Below are 18,206 nucleotides of genomic sequence, written 5' to 3' on the forward strand. Positions count from 1 at the left end.
CTCAGCCAGCACTGCCTCAGGCGTGGTCCAGCCTTGAGGAGCTCCCCCAAGGGTGCCTCTAACCCTGGCCTCCCTCTCTTGCCCCTTCCTGGCTGAGCAGCACCCATCCTACCCGTGAGAGCCCTGCCTGCAGCCCACCCAGACTCCTCGAGGATTTCCCCATCTCTCCCCCAGGCCCCATAGCATCCTACAGCGGCCCAGTATGAAGGGACATGCATGTGGGGCTCTGCTGCAAGCCTTCAAGCGTCCTATGCAGGGGCCTCCCCGCGGCCAGCACTGGCTGGACCAGGAGACCATGCCTGGAGACCATGTATTAAGGGAGAAGACACGACTAGAAACAACCCACAAATGCTCAGTGAGCACCTCCTCTGGCCCAGGCCAGGACAGGCCAGGGACTCAAAGAGGAACGCGGGGACAGCACAAAGACACTCGCATAAGGAGGCTGCCTGCAGCTTGCCTGTGAGCACAAAGACTGGCCTCATGTATGTTCCGACCCAAGGAGACTGTGGCCCGCGTACAACACAACCCTGGAAGCAGCTGCAAAGAGCAAGATGGCCTATACTTCTCACAGGGAAACTCGCCAAGATTTAGTCAGTGGAAAAAAGCAAGTTGCTGAAAAGTACCCCCCCACACACACACACACACACATACATTTTTTAAAGCTGCATGACAAATTTGTCTGATTTTGTACACACACAACTGAGAAAAAAACCAAACAGCCCAGCCACTCACGGAAGTCTCTCTGAGAAGGGCATGGTGCCTGGGGGTGGGCAAACCATGGGGTCCGAGCTCCGCTATGAACTATTTACAGTGACAAGGTGACACAATTTTCAAAAATTGTCATTGAAAAATAACAGGGGGGTCCCCTAGCCTGGACCCTGAGGATGACGGGGGGTTGGGGTGGGGAGGCACCCAGACCTCCCCTTGGGTGAGTGATGCCAAAGCTGAGCAGCCCGGGTGGCCCAGGACAGTGGGGGCTTAGTGGGATGGCAGTTAGGGTGGCCGATGACGCTGCCTCACCCTCCCTGCACCGCCTCACAAGGGCTGCCCCGCGCGCCCCAGGCCTTTGCCCTCACCCAGGCGGTAAACCCCAGTGCTCATGAGAAGGGAGAAGAACCAGCCTGCTCATCCTGACCTCCAGCCTCAGCGGTCAGAGACGCGGCCCCATCACAGCAGTCAGCTGTCTCCTGCTCCATAAACGTGGTCGCAAATAGCTTCCTCACACTTGGTAAAATCTGCTGGACAAACTCATGTGCTGAGAGTCCCAAGGGTCCTACTTTCTGATATGCTGGGTGTAGCCCTGGCCGGAGGACATATCCACTCTGGAGGTCCACCTAGAGCAGTGGCAAGGACAGGGTGGAGTGGGTCGGCAAGGGCCATCCTGTCACCAACCAGCGGGGAGCGCCTCTCCCGCTGTGACTTTAGAAATGGGGCTGCGAGTGTCTGTCTGGGCTCTGCCCAGAGGTTAACCTTTCAGGCTCGAGGAGCATGAAGAGCCCCAGCCCATCTCCAAAGAGAAGAGCTGAGAAAGCAGAGTGGTCAGGACTCAGGCTGGGAGAGAGCCCAAGGGTGGTAAAAGCACTGGGTCTCTGGGAAGCACAGAGGAGCAAACAGCTGACCTGGAGGAGGCAAAGCACTGAAAACATCAGTCCTGGCTGAATGGCCTGGGTCTACAGGGGCTTCCAACTGTGGAGGAGAAGTTGCCCATGTGCCAGGCCCACCCGGGGCTCTGCTGGTCTTCTCTCCCATAGGCACAGCCTGACTGCCCTTCTACAGGACTCATTTTCCGGGAGGCCCTGGAAACCACAGGAGGAGCTGTGGGAAGCGAGCCCAATGGAGAAGGGACCTGGAACACCTGGCCTCCAGCTCAGACATGCTCCAGCTGGGCAGGCATGAGGTTTCAGCCTCCTGAACTCTCCCGTTAGGAAGGCTGAGTGCTTCACCAGTGAGGAAGAAAGGGGCTCTCCTTTCAACATCACTGCACAGTGCTTAAGGGCAAAACACCAACAGCGGGGGAGGGTAGAGGAAGGAAAACTGTTTTCTTGAGCACCTACCACGTGCCATACCCCGAGTTAGGGACATAACCGCATTATCTAACTTGATCACTGCAATTACTCTTCGAAGCAGGTAATAGGAGCCTATTTTATCAGGGAAATAACTAACTCAGGAGCTCACTGAATGTAAGCCACCCGCCTAGTTTTAACTTTGGTTTAGCAACTGCAGAGAAAAAAGTCCACAATACACTGACAAAGGGCCCATTTCATTCATATATGAAGAGTTCTTATAACTCAATAAGGACCAACAATCCAATAGGAAAATGAACATGAGTAGAACCTGCACAGAAGAGAAATGAAAACTGCTAACATATCAATGCCGCTCATGATGCATGAAACGACTGTATTTTTCGCCTACTGAAGAACAAATATGAGGCAGTTCAATAACAGAGTGGTGATGAAGTCTGAAAAATGAGTCTAAGGTTGGGAGTGTGGGCTGGATCTTTGAAGGGTAGTATCTACTAAAACTTTAAAGGCACCACAAACCCTTTGACCCAGGAACTGTTTCTAGGAATTCATCCTATGAATGGACTCCCGCATATGCACAAAGATGTATATTTGTACGAAGCATTGTTTGTGGTAACAAAAGACCGGAAACAATCAATAGGGGATGGGTAGGTAAATTGTGGCACAGCCATACGCTGGGAGTACTATGCAGCTATTAAAAAGAACAAGCAAGTTCTGAAACACTTTCCAAGATATACTCTAAAGTAGGGGGAAAAAGCAAGGAGCAGAAGCATGTGGACGTTGTCCTTTGTGCACATCTCTGTGCACTGGCTTATAAATGGGCAGACACCCTCTGGGAGGACACACACAGGACAGAGACCAGTGGCTGCTAGAGGGCAGTGGCTGAGGCCTGGGCATCTGGGTGGGAGGGAGCTTCTCTTTCACTACAAACTCCCTGGTACAACTTGGTACTGTGCAGACTGATTACAGATTACATCTACCATTTGTCTATAAAGTACCCAATGAGAGAGGGTGGCAGACACAGGGCTGCCCTGCAGAAGCTCAGCCTGTGAGAGTAGAAGAACTATGGACCCAGACACCCCACCACCTGGCTGGCTCTCAGTGGGGACCTTACCTTGCCCATAGGCCTCCAGAACCAGCCTCCATCACACCCCTCCAGACCTAAGACCTGTCTTTCTCGGCTCCTGTTCAGGTCAACCCTGCCCTTCAGTTTCTCTACATGTAACAAGGAATCAAGGAAAATATAGAAGAAACCAAAGCTCAGAGGGTCCATGTGACCTGCCAAAGCCACCCAGCTGGGGGCTGGCTGTGCTGAGAGAGATGGTGAAGACGGGTGACAACTTGGCAGTGGAACAGAGTGAGGAGGGGCCATCTGTCTCTGTGCAGGGCAGAGTGAATGAGGGAGGCCTGGGCCCAGGTGGGGCAGATGTGGGCCCTCGGCGCCTCAAGGATGGGAGACAGACAGGCCATGGTGCTGGGCCATGTCCTGCCTGAGGGGTGGGTCTCCACCCGCACGGAATGTGAGGAGTAGAAGGGCACTAAAAGCCCAGCACTGGCCAAACTTGTTTTTAAGCAGCAGACCTGGCTTCAGTCAGAATCTCCGGGTGCCCCAGACCATAAGGAGGGCACACGGAGCTGCTCTAGGGAAGCAGGGCTGGGGGCATGCAGCCCCTCTCACCACTGCCTGCCATGGCTCTAGAATACCTGGAGCTCCAGAGAGCACACCGAGCTTGTCCATGCCTCTCCCCAAAGACGGGCAAACTGGTGCCCAGATGGGGCAGCGACACGCCAGAAGTCACTCGGCAAGCACAGCCCCACTCCCGAGACTGGCGCACTCTCGACTGCGCCACCCTGCCTGCCCTCTGAGGATGCCGCAAACCCGTGGTCCTGGGAACGCCCACCCAGGGGTCCATTCGCACGCCTTTGGTGAAAAGCAGTGGCAGCAAGCAGCCTCGGAAATCAACAAGGCAAAGTACTCACGTTGAAGAAATTGGTCTTGTTCCTCTCGCAGAAGAGCCCCTGTGCCGGCATGTGCTGCAGTTGTTGCCAAGGGATACTGCTGCCTAGCAACACATCGCGGGCCCACTGGAGGTTCTGGGGAAACAAGAAATAGGTTGGAAGTGAGTGTGTGGGCAGCTCACGGCGCCCACGGGGAAGCGAGGCAGTCCCCTCCTTCCTGGCTTCATTGGCAAAGCGGCTCCTGCCGACATCGATCCCGCAGCTCTGCCTGCTGGCTTTGATCATCTGGCTGTGGGGTGCATTTCTGGAACTGATTTATTGCCTGCAACAGCTGACTCAGGACAGCGTGGCCTCAGACTGCCCAAGGAGGGCATAGACAGGGACCCCTCACCCTGACCAACTATGCAAAGCTGCTGCATGGATCCAGCACCCCACCTTCTGTTGGGGGACCCCAGCTAGCCCAAATGGTCAGTTCTGACTTGTTACGATGTCAGCAGTTGTCCTCCTTATCATGGCCAGCAACACAGCCACCTTAGGTTCAGACCCAATGGGGCACTGCAGGAAGCCAGGGGCTTGCATGCTTTTTGGGGATGGAGCTCTGTCCAAGTGCTCAGGCTGGTGCTCTCTGGGCAATGGTGCCTCTTGGTGGAACCTGGCAGGGTGGTAATGAGAGCCTGCTGACTCAGGCGGGACTCGGGGGCAGGGTGAAGCTGGGCATGGGCCTGGCTGCCTTGGCCTTTTCTGGAAGCTTCTCACGGACCCAGAACAGCCTTTTTCCCACCAGCTGCCTGGCTGGCCACCTTCCCCGCTAAGGTCTTTACCATGGGGGCTCCCATGGCCAGGCCCAGTGCTAAGGGCCCTGCATATACCCCACCTTGGGACAACGTTGTCCTATAGGGAGAGGCCTGCGGGGCAGAGCTGGGCCTGGCACTCAGGACTGCACAATGCCAGACCCTTTTCTCCACAGTACCCTCCCCCCCAGTCATTCAGTCCTCCCCCCACCCTCCCATTAACCGCCCAAGTCCCTTCCTTGCTTTCCCACCCCTTGGGCTGGGCCTTCATCACCTCACATCCCAACTACTGTGAACGCCCTCCCACTTCTCAGCCCGAAAGCCTGTCCCACCTGCCCCCACTGTTCACTACTGGTCAGGCTGAACTTCTGAAATAGTTCCCTTCGTCACAACTTCAGGCAAAAGTGCAAACCCCAGCTCCCTGGCTTATTGGCGGGGGGTGCCCCAATGGTCTGCTTCTGAACCTCTGCTCCCACCTCTGCACAGACAGTCATGCCACAGAGGCTTCTGTGGGGCTGAGGGCTGCTCCATACCAAGCACGGGGTGGGACCCTGCAGCTGGGTGGCAGTGGGGCACACAGGAACGAGGGTCCATCTGAGATAGGGACAGGTGAGCTTTACAGCACGCACTTCCTGGATGACACACTCACAGAAGACAAAGCTGGCTCTGGGAAGCCCGCAGGAGAACGTCATCTCCTAGGGGAAGCCTGGATGATTAAGCCTGGCATCAATTCCAAGGCTAATTTCTACAGGGACATGGCCTGGCTCTGGGAGTGGCTGAAGGCTGAGGCCCCTTAAAGGCAAGGCTGCCCTGGCCTAAGTAAGCACGCTCAACGTGGGGCTAGGGCCAGGGGGTTCATGGATAGCCCAGAGCACCAGGGGAGGAGGGACAGTCCCAGGTGTGTACAAGAGGGCACGTGCTGTCCACGCCCCTCTACACGGTTGACCCTTCTGGCACCGCACTCAGGCGGCTTGCTTTCTTGCTCAGAGTCCACCCCCAGAGGGAAGGCCCTGAACAGGAGTCACACCAAGGGCTATATGGGGGCCCCTCTCGCTGAGTGTCAGTGGCTGTCAGGAGTGACAGCTGCAGCTGCAGTCCGCTGAGACATTTTTTCTCCAGGACACACAGGCTTTAATAGGGCCTCAGAGATCCATGCCGAAGCTGTTCACAGTGAGTGATGGGGGCTTCCTGTCCATTGAGGCACCCCTTCTCTGACCCTACGTCGGGGAGACAGAAGCAGGCAGAGGAGAAGGGATACCTGGGTATCAAGAGTCCTCGATCCTCAACCAGGTCCCTGCTCAGGAGCACGAGGCTACTCTGCTCCACACTCGGAATCAGAGTGAACTACCCAGGGCCAGCCTTCAACTTTTGAGCTCTGTGTCAGCAGGATCAACTTGCAGTTCACATTCAAATGCCCTAGCAGGGCCCAACAGTCTGGCTCAGAGACCCTGCCTCCCAGACCAGTCCATTAAACCACCTCCTGAGGCCAATGACAAGTCCCGGCCCAATGCTTTCTGACCCTCACCTGTACCCCTGCCCCACAGCAGGCCTGGGGAGGGAGGGCTGGCCTTGGAGAAACAGTACAAAGTGGAGAAACAGGGTCGGTTGGGAGCGCTTCATTACAAAGAATAAAATCCAACTCAGATTAGCTCAAGTGGGCTCCTGAATGCCCTGGGACTTGGGTGGGGTGGGGGTGGGGTGGGGTCCAAAGAGAAGGTAAAGCCTCAGGCTTCAGATAGTTTCAGGAAGCCCAGGAGAAAGGCTCATGACTGCATCAGTGCTCAGCCATGACCTCTCAGGTTCAGGGTTACTTGGTTCAAAATCTGGCCTGAGGGAGATTTGAGAGGCTGGGCCTGGGCACATGTCTCCTGCCAATCTCATCAGCCGGGGTGGAACCTCACCCATAGAAAGGAGCACAGGACAGGAGACCACTACCTGTACTTTGAATACGATAGGTGAGCCTACCCACCCACTACCATGGGGCTAGGGTGCAAAGGAGACCCCCCCCCTGAGGTCCAGCCTGAGTAGGTCAGGGAGGCTTCCGGAGGAGGTGACACCTGAGCTATGGTTTGCACAAGGCTGTCAAGGGGCTGAAGGGCTCACTGAGGCAAGAGCCTGGACAGGGAAGGCGGCCGGGGCCTAGCTGAGGAGGCAGAGACCAGACGCGGCCAACCACGAGGCCAGTGGGGCGGCTGCGAAGCAGGGGAGGACATGGCCTCGGGACCACCAAGGGACCAGAGCCCGTGTAGGCCCCAGGCAACCTCTCTTCCAGCTGAGTGGCCCCGGGAGACCCAGGGCATAGGCCTGGCTTGTACTGCACAGAAGGCCTGAGAGAAGTTACCTCAGAGCTTTGACCCTAAAGCCTTTTCTGGGGCTCCTTGGGGACCGGTGGGAAGTGTCCGGGTAACCCCTTTAAGTAACAGCATTGTTTTTGGGGAGGGGTGGGGAAACAAGTCTTGAAGAAGCATCTCCAGTCACCGTTTTCTTAAGAATACCAAGAAAATAAAACCCAACAGATTTCCTTCTGCCTGGGTACGTGCGAGAACACAGCATGGAGGCTGGGGAAAGCTGGGGGTGGGAGGGACACCTTGGTCCAGGCCCCGAGGCTGTAGGACAGGAAGGCACATCCCTCTGTGAATTCTGTTTCTGCCACCACTCTAGAGTTTCTCCAGTGACATCAGCACTAAGACTACCCTCCGGCTGGACAGTCAGCGAAAGCATGGAGGCCCAGGGACGGAGAAGGCACTGGGAGAGGTTCCAGGGCTCTTAGAGACCCGAAAACCAGGCACTTGAGGAGTTAGGAAGCACTGGCCTGCCAAACCCAACCAGGATCAGCAATTAGCCTCCTGCAGACTCGGCCGCTGTACATCAGCAGGGAGCGTGGCTCCCCAGCTGTCTCCCAGGCCCACCAGAGAAAGAGCTGGTCGATAACTAAGGCACAAAGTGTCCAGACGGACCGTCATGTCTGAGGCCCCAGACAGGAGCTGACAGGGACTGGGCTGGGAGGTGAGGTGAGGGGCAGGGAGAGCTGACCCGCACACTGCACCCTTCTAGCAATGAAGAAACTGAGGCTCAGACAGGTTCCAGAGCTGGCCCAAGGCCCCATAGCCAAAAAGTGGCAGAGCCAGGCTGGCCTACCAGTCTAGGCCAGAGGGACTCGGAGGCTGGGTGAGCCAGTCACTTTACAAACCTGCCCGGTCAAGTGCTGTGTGCTAGGCACCGAGCCGGCCACCAGGGCAGCTCCCACAGCAGCCCCCTCAGGCCCCGTTGCCCACACCACTGGCCCACAGCCCCTGGCTCAGCAACACCTCTAGGGACGGGAGCAACACCACGGGGCGGCGTGATGCCACAGAAAGGCACGGCTCTTCCTGGAATACGTGGGTCCCCTGAGGCTTGCGCACGGATCCTACTCTGACAGAGGGCAGGACGCACTCTACGCCCTAAAGAGGGGCAGATGGCGAAGGGATCCTGATGAGAGGCATTCCTCTGCCTGAGGGCCTGACCTTCCTCAAAGCGAGGGCCAGCGCCACCCGACACCCACATGCCAGCTTGTCCCCCACCCCCACCCCGTGCTCAGCCCTCGCCACACTTGCCTCGGCCCCGCCTTGGTCCCTGTAGGTCTCTCGGTCTGGCACTGTCACCCCACCCCCACGGCCCCACGGCCATCTTAAACAGCCTCTGCCGCTGACTCGCTGACAGCTTTGCTGTCTGCCCCTACTTGTCTGTCAGCCCCGTGAGGGCAGGGATGAGCTCTGACTTCCTTACCGACACCTCCTCAGGGGCCAGACCAGTATGAGGCCCAAAGAAGGATGAGACAAATATCTGGGGAAAGAATGAAAGGAAGACAGGTAGCTTGTAGAAAACTGTCAGCCTGACAGGCCAAAGGGACAGTTGAGGCCCAGACGTAGGAAGGGGCCATAGTATATGGGGGCATAGGGGGACCCCGGGCACTGGAGAGGGGAGTGCTGCAGAGCAGAGCTGCTGCCCTGGGGCTTTTATTCTAGGGAGCTGTAGGGCTCATGTGCTGGGGCAGACTGCAGCCTGAGGTCTGTCTTTAATAAAACACCCTTATTATTCTCTAGAACAACTACTCAGAAGCCCAAGGTCTGCGGCGCAGTTCTCCACAGGGGCAGAGTGTACGCACTGCCTCAGTGTGTTTTCACGCTCCATCCCGCTGTGCGCACTCGAGAGCAGAGCCCTTGCTATACACACCTCTGTACCCTCAGCACCTCCAATGGACTCGCACACAACCACCGCTCTGCAGCCAGCTGCTGAGGGAATGAATGAACCACCTGCAGGAATGCACGGGAACCACGCTGGAGGGAATACACTAAAACACAAGCAGTTCTGCCATGTCATGGGTTGTGGGACAATGAGGTGGGGGTAGTTTCACTCATCTTTCCAAACTTAAACAGTAATATTTGTAATGGATGCTGCTGGCAGAGTGCTTAACCCATTTCAACAGCTGGAATCCACATCTCTCTGTGGAGAGAGGACCAGGAAAACAGCCAGCCCTCATGGGGGCCACCTGCCCCACCTCTTCTGGCCCACGAAGGCAAAGCAGGCTTCAAACCACGTGGCAAACAGATTTTGAAGTGCACAATCAAGATTCGTAAGTTGAGAAATACACAGAGTTTTCTTTGCAACTTTGCAAACCACATAAAAGCCTGCCGAGAACTGGATGGCCAGGATCTGCAGTGACCCAGGGCTTCCTCGTGCGGGGCTGAGGCATGGCATCCTTTTGCAGTGGGGCCATTTCTGTGTGCACAGAAAGGGAGCAGGGGCTGAAGAAGGCAGCAACACCCTGCTCTGTGGCCAGCACGCCCCCGTGACACCTAGTTCCACTATGTGTTAGGGAGTGCAAAGTGCATCTGTCCCTGGGGTGCTGACTTGCAATATATGCAGCAGGAAGGGGAGGACTACATCACGGCCTGGAACATCAACTCCGTCACACCCAGTCAGGTGGCGCACGGTCCTCCTCAGAGGCCGTCTCATTTACCCTGGCTCCACAGGCTCCACACGTGAGCCATGAGCTGATGGCACAGGGACATGGGGATCTGTACACGTAACAGAAGGGTGAGGGGTAGTGGTTCACACGCAGGCTCACTCAGACCAGTACACAAGCCGCCTCCGAAGTTGAAGGCCAGCGGCTTCCCCTGGAGACAGCATGGCACTACGAGCCCTCCAAGCAGGAGGCGTCTGTAACTAAACAGTCCTAAACAGACTTGGGGCCTGGGTTCATCTCACACAGGTCCTAGGCCAAGGAAGCGGGTCTGATTGGGCTGGAGCAGCCAGACCACTATGCAGACACACACCGAATATGGACGGGTCCTTGCCATCTATCACACGGAGGACGAGCCACAGCAGGGGCGGGGTAACAACGCTTTGTGGCTGCTGCCAGGAACACGCTGGGATGGGGAAAGGGGGCCTGTGGTGGGCCTACAGCGTTGCTCAGTGAGTGGCCTCTGCCCCCATCTGAGTGGCAAGCACGTGGCTTGCGAGGCAGACTGCTCTCGTCATCAGGATGCACGTTTCCTGCCTGGTGAGGCAGCATTAACTCACTTGAACCTCACAACAAAACCTACAGAGAAGGTGCCATTATCCCCACTCTACAGCTTAAGAGACTTGTCCCCGGGACTGAAACTGGAAGCTGGCTGTCTGGTTGAGCTTGAGGTTCAGAGAGCTGGCACCGGGAGGGGAGGCTCAGATTCTAGTATGTGCTCTAGCAAGGGGGACAAGTGGTGGGAGGGGCACACATCCTAAACACAGGCTCTGGGAAGGACCAGGCCTGGGATCCGGGAGGGCTGACCAGCCCCTTCCCCATCTCACACCCCTTGGTCTCCTGAAGAATCCTCACCTGGGTGTCACCTCCTGCTGACAACTTGGGTGCAAGGTGTGTCAGAGCTGTTTCAGCCCAGAGGGGAAAAGCTACACTGCAGAAGGTGGGCTTCATCCCACAGCACAGCAAGTGAGGCTCAGGCCGCCCTCCAGTGGGAAGAAAGTCCTTTGCCCGAGCGCAAGTTGACTGGAGGCCAAGCCTTGACATGGGCAGTGCCGGGGCCAGATGACATAGGCAGAGCCCCAGCCCAGGGCCTGGAAGTGGGCTGTGCACTGAGCCTCAGGCAGGCAGCCTCTCCCACAGAACAGGCCCTGCTCCTCTTCTTTCCCTCCTCGCTTGGGGGTGCTGAACGCCCCTGGCTTGCTGCCCTGCTCTGGCCACAAGGACCAACAGCAGACCTATTACTGTCTGACTGCTATGCTTGGACATGACCCCTTGAGCGTGGATGGGGGTGTGTCAGCCTTACTTCTGCTAACCTCCCAGCCTCTGTCACCAGGCCTAGCATACAGTGGGCTTTCAGTGCACATTTGCTAGGTCAGTCCTGATGCAGCCATCAGCCGCTCTGTGGCTTTAGTGAGAAGCTGGGCATCCACCCCACCTGACTAGGTGAAGGATCTGAGTCAGATGGCCTCTCTCCTCCGTCCGGAAGGAAAGGCAGAGTAAAGAGCCGAGCCTTAGGGGCCCTCACCAGCCTAGCCACCCCTGGGAGCAGCGTCTAGGCCCCACCACATCCTCGCCAAAGGGTGTGAGACAAGCTGCTATCTCCTCTGAGCCTCAGTTCCCTGCCCCCTGCCAGGCAGGCTGCTGTGAGAAGCAACACTGAGGTGCTGGCCTAAGCCAGGCTGTCCTGATGCCCCACTGGAATCAGCTTCTCTCTGAAGACCTGCAAGGACCAGAGTGACCTGCAAGGACCAGAGAGAGCAAAGAATGCGAAGAACACCCCCCATCTCCGAACTGAAGCCGAGCAACAACCACGAGCAAAGCAGGTTTAAGGAGAGGCAGTGACCCAATCGTGAGGCCTCCACAGGAAACTGGCTCTGGAGAGAACCACCACTGTTCCCAAACCCTGGTGCCCACGCTCTTGCCTTAGGGCTGCCACGTGGGCAGCGGCTTCTCATGCACCTCCAGGAACCCGGGAGCAGAGGCTGAATGAAGTCTTTTTGATCCTAGCCGTCCTAGTGGGTGTGAAGTAGCATCTGTATGGCTTGGATTCACATTTCCCTGATGGTTAATGGTAAGCATCTTTTCCTGTGCTTATTAGCCATCTGTATATCTTCTTTGGAGAAATGTCTATTCAGATCCTTCTCCCATTTTTAAATTGGGTTTTCTTTTAATTACTGAGTTATAAGAATTCTTCATATATTCTAGATATAAGTCCCTTACCAGATACATGACTTGTAAACATTTCTCCATTCTGTGGATTGTACATTCACTTTATAGTGTCCTTTGAAGAACAAAAGTTTTAAATTTTGAGGGTGTCCAGTTCATTTCTTTTGGTCACTTGTGCTTTTGGTGTCATATCTAAGAAACCATAGCCTAATCCCAGGTCATGAAGATTTACACCTATGTTTTCTCCCAGAGGTCTTATAGTTTTAGCTCTGAAATTTAGATCTTTGTTCCATTTTGAGCTAATTTTTGTATGTGGTGTGTAGCAGGAGTCCGACTTCATTCTTTTGCATGTGGCTATACAGTTATCCCAGCGCCATTTGTTGAAAAAGACTGCCCTTTCACCCACTGAAGTATCTTGGTACCCTTGCCAAAAATTAATTGACCATAGGTGAATGTGTTTATTTCTGGACTCACAATTCTATTCCATTGATCTGTATCTTTATCCTTAGGCCAGTACCACATTTTTTTTTTCATTTTTAATTGTGGTACAAAACACGTAACATAAAATTTACCATCTGAACCATTTTTAAGTGTATTAGTTCAGTAGTTATTAAGTATATTTATAATGCTGTGCGCCAGATTTCCAGAACTTTTTCATCTTGCAAAACTGAGACTCTATACCCATGAAACAACTCCTTATTTACCCCACCCCACAGCCCCTAGCAACCGCCATTCTACTTTCTGTCTCTATGGTTCTGACTGCTTTAGATACGGCATACAAATGGAATCAGATAGTATTTGCCTTTTGGTGACTGGCTTATTTCACTTGGTACAATATCCTCAAGCTTCATACATGCTGTAGCATGTGTCAAAATTTCCTTCCTTTTAAAGGCTGAATAATAATCCACACTGTTTTGATTACCGTAAATTTGTAGTTAAGTTTTAAAATTGGGAAGTGTGAATCCTCCGAGTTTATTCTTTTTCAAGACTGGTTCCAAGGACCATCTTATAACCCACTCTGTCCTGGACCACTCAAAGCAGGAGGTAGGGGGTTCAGTTTCCCAACTGAGCCCCAGACAGTGGGTGGGGAGAGTCAGGGCAGGGGTGCCCATGGATCACATCAGTGAAGGCCAGAACCCCCATGATAAAAAGTATCCCGAAGCCATGTGGTCTCTCTCCTGGGCTGCCCACAAGGATTCAGGGAGCCAGGTCTTTATGAACACAGATTGATGACAGTCCACGGCTCAAAGCCCTAGTGAAGACTATGACCTCAGAGATTGGAAGTGGTGTAATCGCTAGACTTCGGGCCCTGTGGCCATCAGCGTAAGTGATTTCCCTGTCCAGGGTATGGAGAGCCCTCCTCATGTGGCCCTGGCCATCACTGTGGGCCAGTAGGAGGCCTGCCTTCGGGCACCCAGGGGCCAGCCTGCGTGCAGCAAAGCCAACCTTGGGCAGGAGGGTGGGTTCAGACAGGCATCAAGGGTCCACCAGGGGCAGACCCAGCCCTCAGAAGGCCTGGTGGGTGGAGGGGCTAGGAGCCATGGGAGATGCTGACACTGAAGAACGGGGCCGTGGCATCCTGGGGAGTCGCCTGACTGGAGGCGAGAGGGGATAGGAGGACATAGGCTGATGGCTGATGCATGGTAGCCCTCACCGCGCTGTCACAATAATTCTGTGGCAACATCATGAGACAAAGAGTCCTGAGCTCCAAGAGTTCCCAGTCAGAGCCGGGATCTGAATCCAGGTGAGGTGGGCTTCAGAGCTCACATTCCCTCCCCTCCCATCAAAATACTGCTGCCAGCAGCTAACAAGCAGTGCCCTGTGCTCTGAAGGCAGTTTCTTTGCAGAGGCCTTGTCTGGGGAGCTCTAAACTGAGCAGAACCACAACGGGGGGCACTTGTGAATGACCCTGCACAGCTCCTGAGGCCCTCTCTGAAGACGTGGAGATGGATGCTCCAGCCGCCACAGGAAGGCAGCAGGAAAGTACCACCGCCAGGCCCAAGGGCGGGACTTTATGAAGCAATGTGCTGCTGTTAAATACACACAGCAGGAAGTGTTTGTTACCAAACAGCTGTGTTTGGAAAGCCGTGGCTGCTTGTCAGTTAATGGTTCTGCATTAGTCATCGAGAGCACTAGATATGTCCCCAGATCTGTGGCCAAGCTGACACCCAGGGCCTCGGCAAAACCACGCCCAGCCCCCAGGATGGAGGCATGCCCCAGGCAGGGTGAGCTTTAACTCAGGCTCTCGGTGGAGCCAGGGGTTAACAACCTGCCCTTCAAGTTGGGATGGCAACTGCTGCTCAGCAAAGGTCTGAATGAAGCAAACCAAGGAGCCAGTGGTGCCACTGGCGGCACAATCAGGACCTAGGGTGTGTGGTAGCCTGGAGAGCACCTAGCATACCTGGCACCCAGGCAGAGCTACCACAAGAGAAAGAGGGTATTTCTCGGAAGCAAGACCAACACTCCACTTCAGAAAGCCAAGGCCCCCGACCTGAAAACACAGCTAACAGAAGAGCCACAGAAGTGGAGTCTGACAGCCGTGAGGGGGTGTCCAGGTCACTGACACCCACATCCCCATTATCAGGGGTGTCCACCCACCCACAGACCATCACAGGGTGACCAAAATGACCTGGAGGACATTCATGGAAAGGACAAAATGACAAACTGTGGGCGTGGATGCTCTAAGGTGTGCAGGAGACTGAGCCTAGGTCTAAGGCCACCGGGCTGATGCCGGGCTGTCACTCACCCCGCGCGACCCTGAGCCAGGCGCCCGGCTATAAAGTAAGAGGACACGACCCCCACCTCCTGGACCTGAAGCATCTGGAGCCTTAGAAGTAACAGTCAACAGTGTGTGTACACAAGAGCTGGGAAGAAACATACAAAATAGCTTTTGTTTGCCTGGCAGAACTGTGGTTGTCCGCTCTCCAGTTTTTCTTTACTTTTGACATAAATACTGTTTTCCACTTTTAAAAAACTCACCCAGCAAGGGAACAGGTTGTGGTAACAGCAGCCTGCGCCTGGCACTGTGGGGAGCCCTTTGCCTACAATGGCTCCTTCCCACTCAGACGAAAACCATTTAATAGGGAGGCGGGGCTGGGCGCTGGGGGCTCTGGGGCCTGTACTGCACCTCAACTCTCTCTCCACCTAAGCCTGCATCTTCCCCCTCCCTTCCACACGGCTGATCCCTAATAGGCATCTTGCACCCCAAGTTCCATCTCAGTATCTGCTTCTGGTGAAGGCAACCTGCCACAGTGGGGGAAGGTTTGGTTGGGCTCAGCACAGGAAGCTCGTGTCCTGCTCAGAGTGACCACAGCTGGCAGGGGCTGCACGGCTGCTTGGCGGAGCATCTGAAGAGGGAGATGCCCAAGGCAGGGAAGGCCTAGATGATGGTTGCTAGTATCCCTTCCACCCAAGACTCATGAGGGCTTCTGCCCTGGACTCTGCTGCTCCCGAAAAGGGGAAAGGAGAAAGTTCCTAGAGCAGTGCTGGAGCATGTTGCGGACACGGAGGGAGCATCTGCCATGGGGACAGACTGCTCCAGAGGATGTTTTATTAAAACACAGGTCTTCCTGGGTCCAGAAGGCCCGGGACACCAGAGGTGGGGTCCATTGTGAAGTGCAGGGCGGGCAGTGAACAGGCCTGGCTCAAGCGTGGCGCCAGCAGCTTGATGGGCAGTGACAGCTGGGAAAGGCAGACGCCCTGCCGCAGAGACGGAGCCCCCGGAGGAGAGCCCCTGTCCCCAGCACCAAGCCAGAGGACAGACACCAGCTCCACCTGCTCTGCTCTGAGAAAATCAACCAGGCCATGTGAGCGTGCTGAGCAGTCACTACTGTGACAGAGCATCTACTACCTGCACCTAGTCTCCAAACAGGATTCTGCCAAGTAACAACTTCCTGTCACATAACCAGTGCCAACCCAGGGTCCGTCGCTCTGGCCAACTGCCCTTCCTGGTTCTCCAAACATCCCACAGAGAAGCTGGCAATGGAGGTCTGGCAAGGGCCTCTTAAAGGAGGTTTTGAGCCTGGACCTTACGGAGGAGGCAGCCAGACAAAGCAAAGACCACAGCTGCCCCTACTTGCTCCTGCTACCCTGACCCCCAATGGCCCTTGCCCACACCCTGGTTGCCTGCCCAGGCTCGCCACATGCCCAGGCTGCTTGCCCTCTCCTACAGCCCACCTCTGTCCCCCAGTCTGCCCATGGCCACCCTAGAGATCTCAGAATAAGGTGCCTTTGAGGAGCCACAGCAGCACCCCTACTCCTGGGAGCCACCCTATTATCTTCTCTGTAGTATTTGTCACAACAGACTTGCTTTATTTGTCTGATTGCATGTTTATAATCTGTCTGCCCCTGTAAATGCAGCTCCATGGGAGGCGGGCACCATGGCGAGGGGCACTCTGTCCCTGGAGCCTCCTGGGTAAGTGCGGAGAGAATGAAAGAACACAGAACATGCCACCCTCCCTCCACAAATGCTAAATGCCAGCAGGAGAGGTCTAGCTAGGAAGTCCCTGGGAGCGCTTAAGCCTGGGGCACAGCTGTTCAGAATCGCTACATCATCTGCTTTCCAAAAAAAGCTGGAGGAGGCTGTCAGCACCCAGCCCCCATGCAGCAGAGGCTGTAAAGATAGTTCTGGCAGCTGCACCAGAGAGGCAAACCCAGGGGTAGGGAGATGGCCAGGAGGCTTCTGCAAGATACAGCCAGAGGGGACGGGGCCCAGAGCAAGCAAGGCCCTGGGACAGAGGAGGGAGGCCTCTTGGGCATCTGGAGGATGTGCACAGTGGACCATGCTGAGGACAGAAGGCAGGGGTGAGGGAACCCGACAGTGGCGTGAGGGTCGCCACACTGGCCCTCACAGGTCAGACGTGATGAGCCTGTTGGCTCTTGTCCTTCACCCACGGCCAGTACCCGAGCCTATGGTCCCGCTGTGGGAGCAGCCTCCACACGTTCCTCCCCCGATCCCTCACCACCTCACCTGGGAAGCTGCACCACTCTTGGACTGACCCCACCTCCCATTTGCCTCTCCCATCCCTCGCAGCACTGCCACCCAATCTGTCTTCCTTCTGCCCACCAAGCCTCCAGGACGTCTGCAGAACCTGGGAAGACCCAATTCCTCTCCCAACCTACGCGGCCTGCTCACTCACGCGGTGAGTCTTGCTGTAGGTGTAGAGGAAGGCCAGCCGGTAGAGGCTCTTGTAGTGCTGGGGGAAGCGGCTGAGGCACAGGCGGAAGGCGGTGATGCACTGCTCCGTGAGGAACTGGCGCTGCTCCTCTGCGCCGGCTGGCAGCCCCTGCGGGAAGGCTGCTGGCTCCCCCGGCGGGTCCCCTCTCTTCCTCCCGTCCCACAGGGCAGGTGCAGATGCTGGGGGCTTGACAGCGATGCAGGCAGAGGCTGGGAGGTCTGCAGCAGGCTTCTGGCTGCCTTGCTCTGTGGCCCGGAAGCCTTCGGTACTCTCCAAGGACTCCTCAGTTTTTCCTACAGTTGAGAAGGAAAAGAAAGTCACCTCAGTTTTAGGCCCTGCCCTGAGGCAGTCCACCACCAGCAACAGAAGCACCTCAGTGAGGTGACAGGCGTAGCTCCCAGTCTCCTCCCCTGTGAAACAGGATGTCCCAGCTGGCACATAACAGGTCCCCAAGGCTGCAGAGAGCGGGGTTAGGGTTGGGCTCTGGGTCCCCCTCCGTATGGTGGCACAGGGCTGTCCCACCTCTGGGGCCTGTGCAGGTGGATGGGGAAGCAGCCCACAAAGGGCAGGTGTGGCCGCCACCACCACCACCACAGAATAGAACAGTCGGGAAAGGCACACAAGGGGCTGCACCTGCTCCCCCACTCAGCGCCTCGGCCCACAGCCCGCCCAGCATCCCGCTCCAGGGCGGTGGCTGCTGCTCCTGTGTGAGAACCACAAGCTTGGCACCGGGACACCCAGGGCTGCTCCACCGGACAGCAGGGCAGGCAGCACGGGAAAGCCCAGGCTGGGTGGCAGGGGCTGCAGGAGAAGGAGACTGTTCTGGCTTGAGAGAAAGGGAAGGGGCGGGGGCGAGTGTCAAGGGTGAGATAGTCCCCTGGTCACCCAGGAGTTTGGCACAGCCTGGCTGGAGGCCAGAGAAGCAGCCAGGTACCAACTCTGAAGCCTCCCTTGCTGTGCGCTGAGCCCCGACTGCCCTCAGCCTCACGGCCCTTTTCCTACTGGGACAGGGCAGAGTCGGCAAGGACTGAGGCCCCAAGGTCCCCTCAAGCCAAGTCCAAGCATCATGGTGCAGATATCAGATGAGCGC

At 56.1% G+C, this 18,206-nt stretch overlaps 1 protein-coding gene across 4 annotated transcripts in view; it reads right to left on the reverse strand.

The window, feature by feature from the left end:
* CABIN1 (calcineurin binding protein 1) overlaps nucleotides 1–18,206 on the reverse strand; it is a 145,578-nt gene that overhangs the window by 41,285 nt on the left and 86,087 nt on the right. For all 4 annotated transcript variants that reach the window (XM_033098575.1, XM_033098574.1, XM_033098577.1 and 1 more), the window contains 2 exons: nucleotides 17,078–17,409; nucleotides 4,002–4,115 (listed from right to left, as the gene is read on the reverse strand). In XM_033098575.1, the coding sequence (XP_032954466.1) occupies nucleotides 4,002–4,115; nucleotides 17,078–17,409 (446 nt within the window). The remainder of the gene's footprint in view (nucleotides 1–4,001; nucleotides 4,116–17,077; nucleotides 17,410–18,206) is intronic.

This window comes from Rhinolophus ferrumequinum, chromosome 25 (genome assembly GCF_004115265.2).
Source record: "Rhinolophus ferrumequinum isolate MPI-CBG mRhiFer1 chromosome 25, mRhiFer1_v1.p, whole genome shotgun sequence".
Taxonomy (NCBI): domain Eukaryota; kingdom Metazoa; phylum Chordata; class Mammalia; order Chiroptera; family Rhinolophidae; genus Rhinolophus; species Rhinolophus ferrumequinum.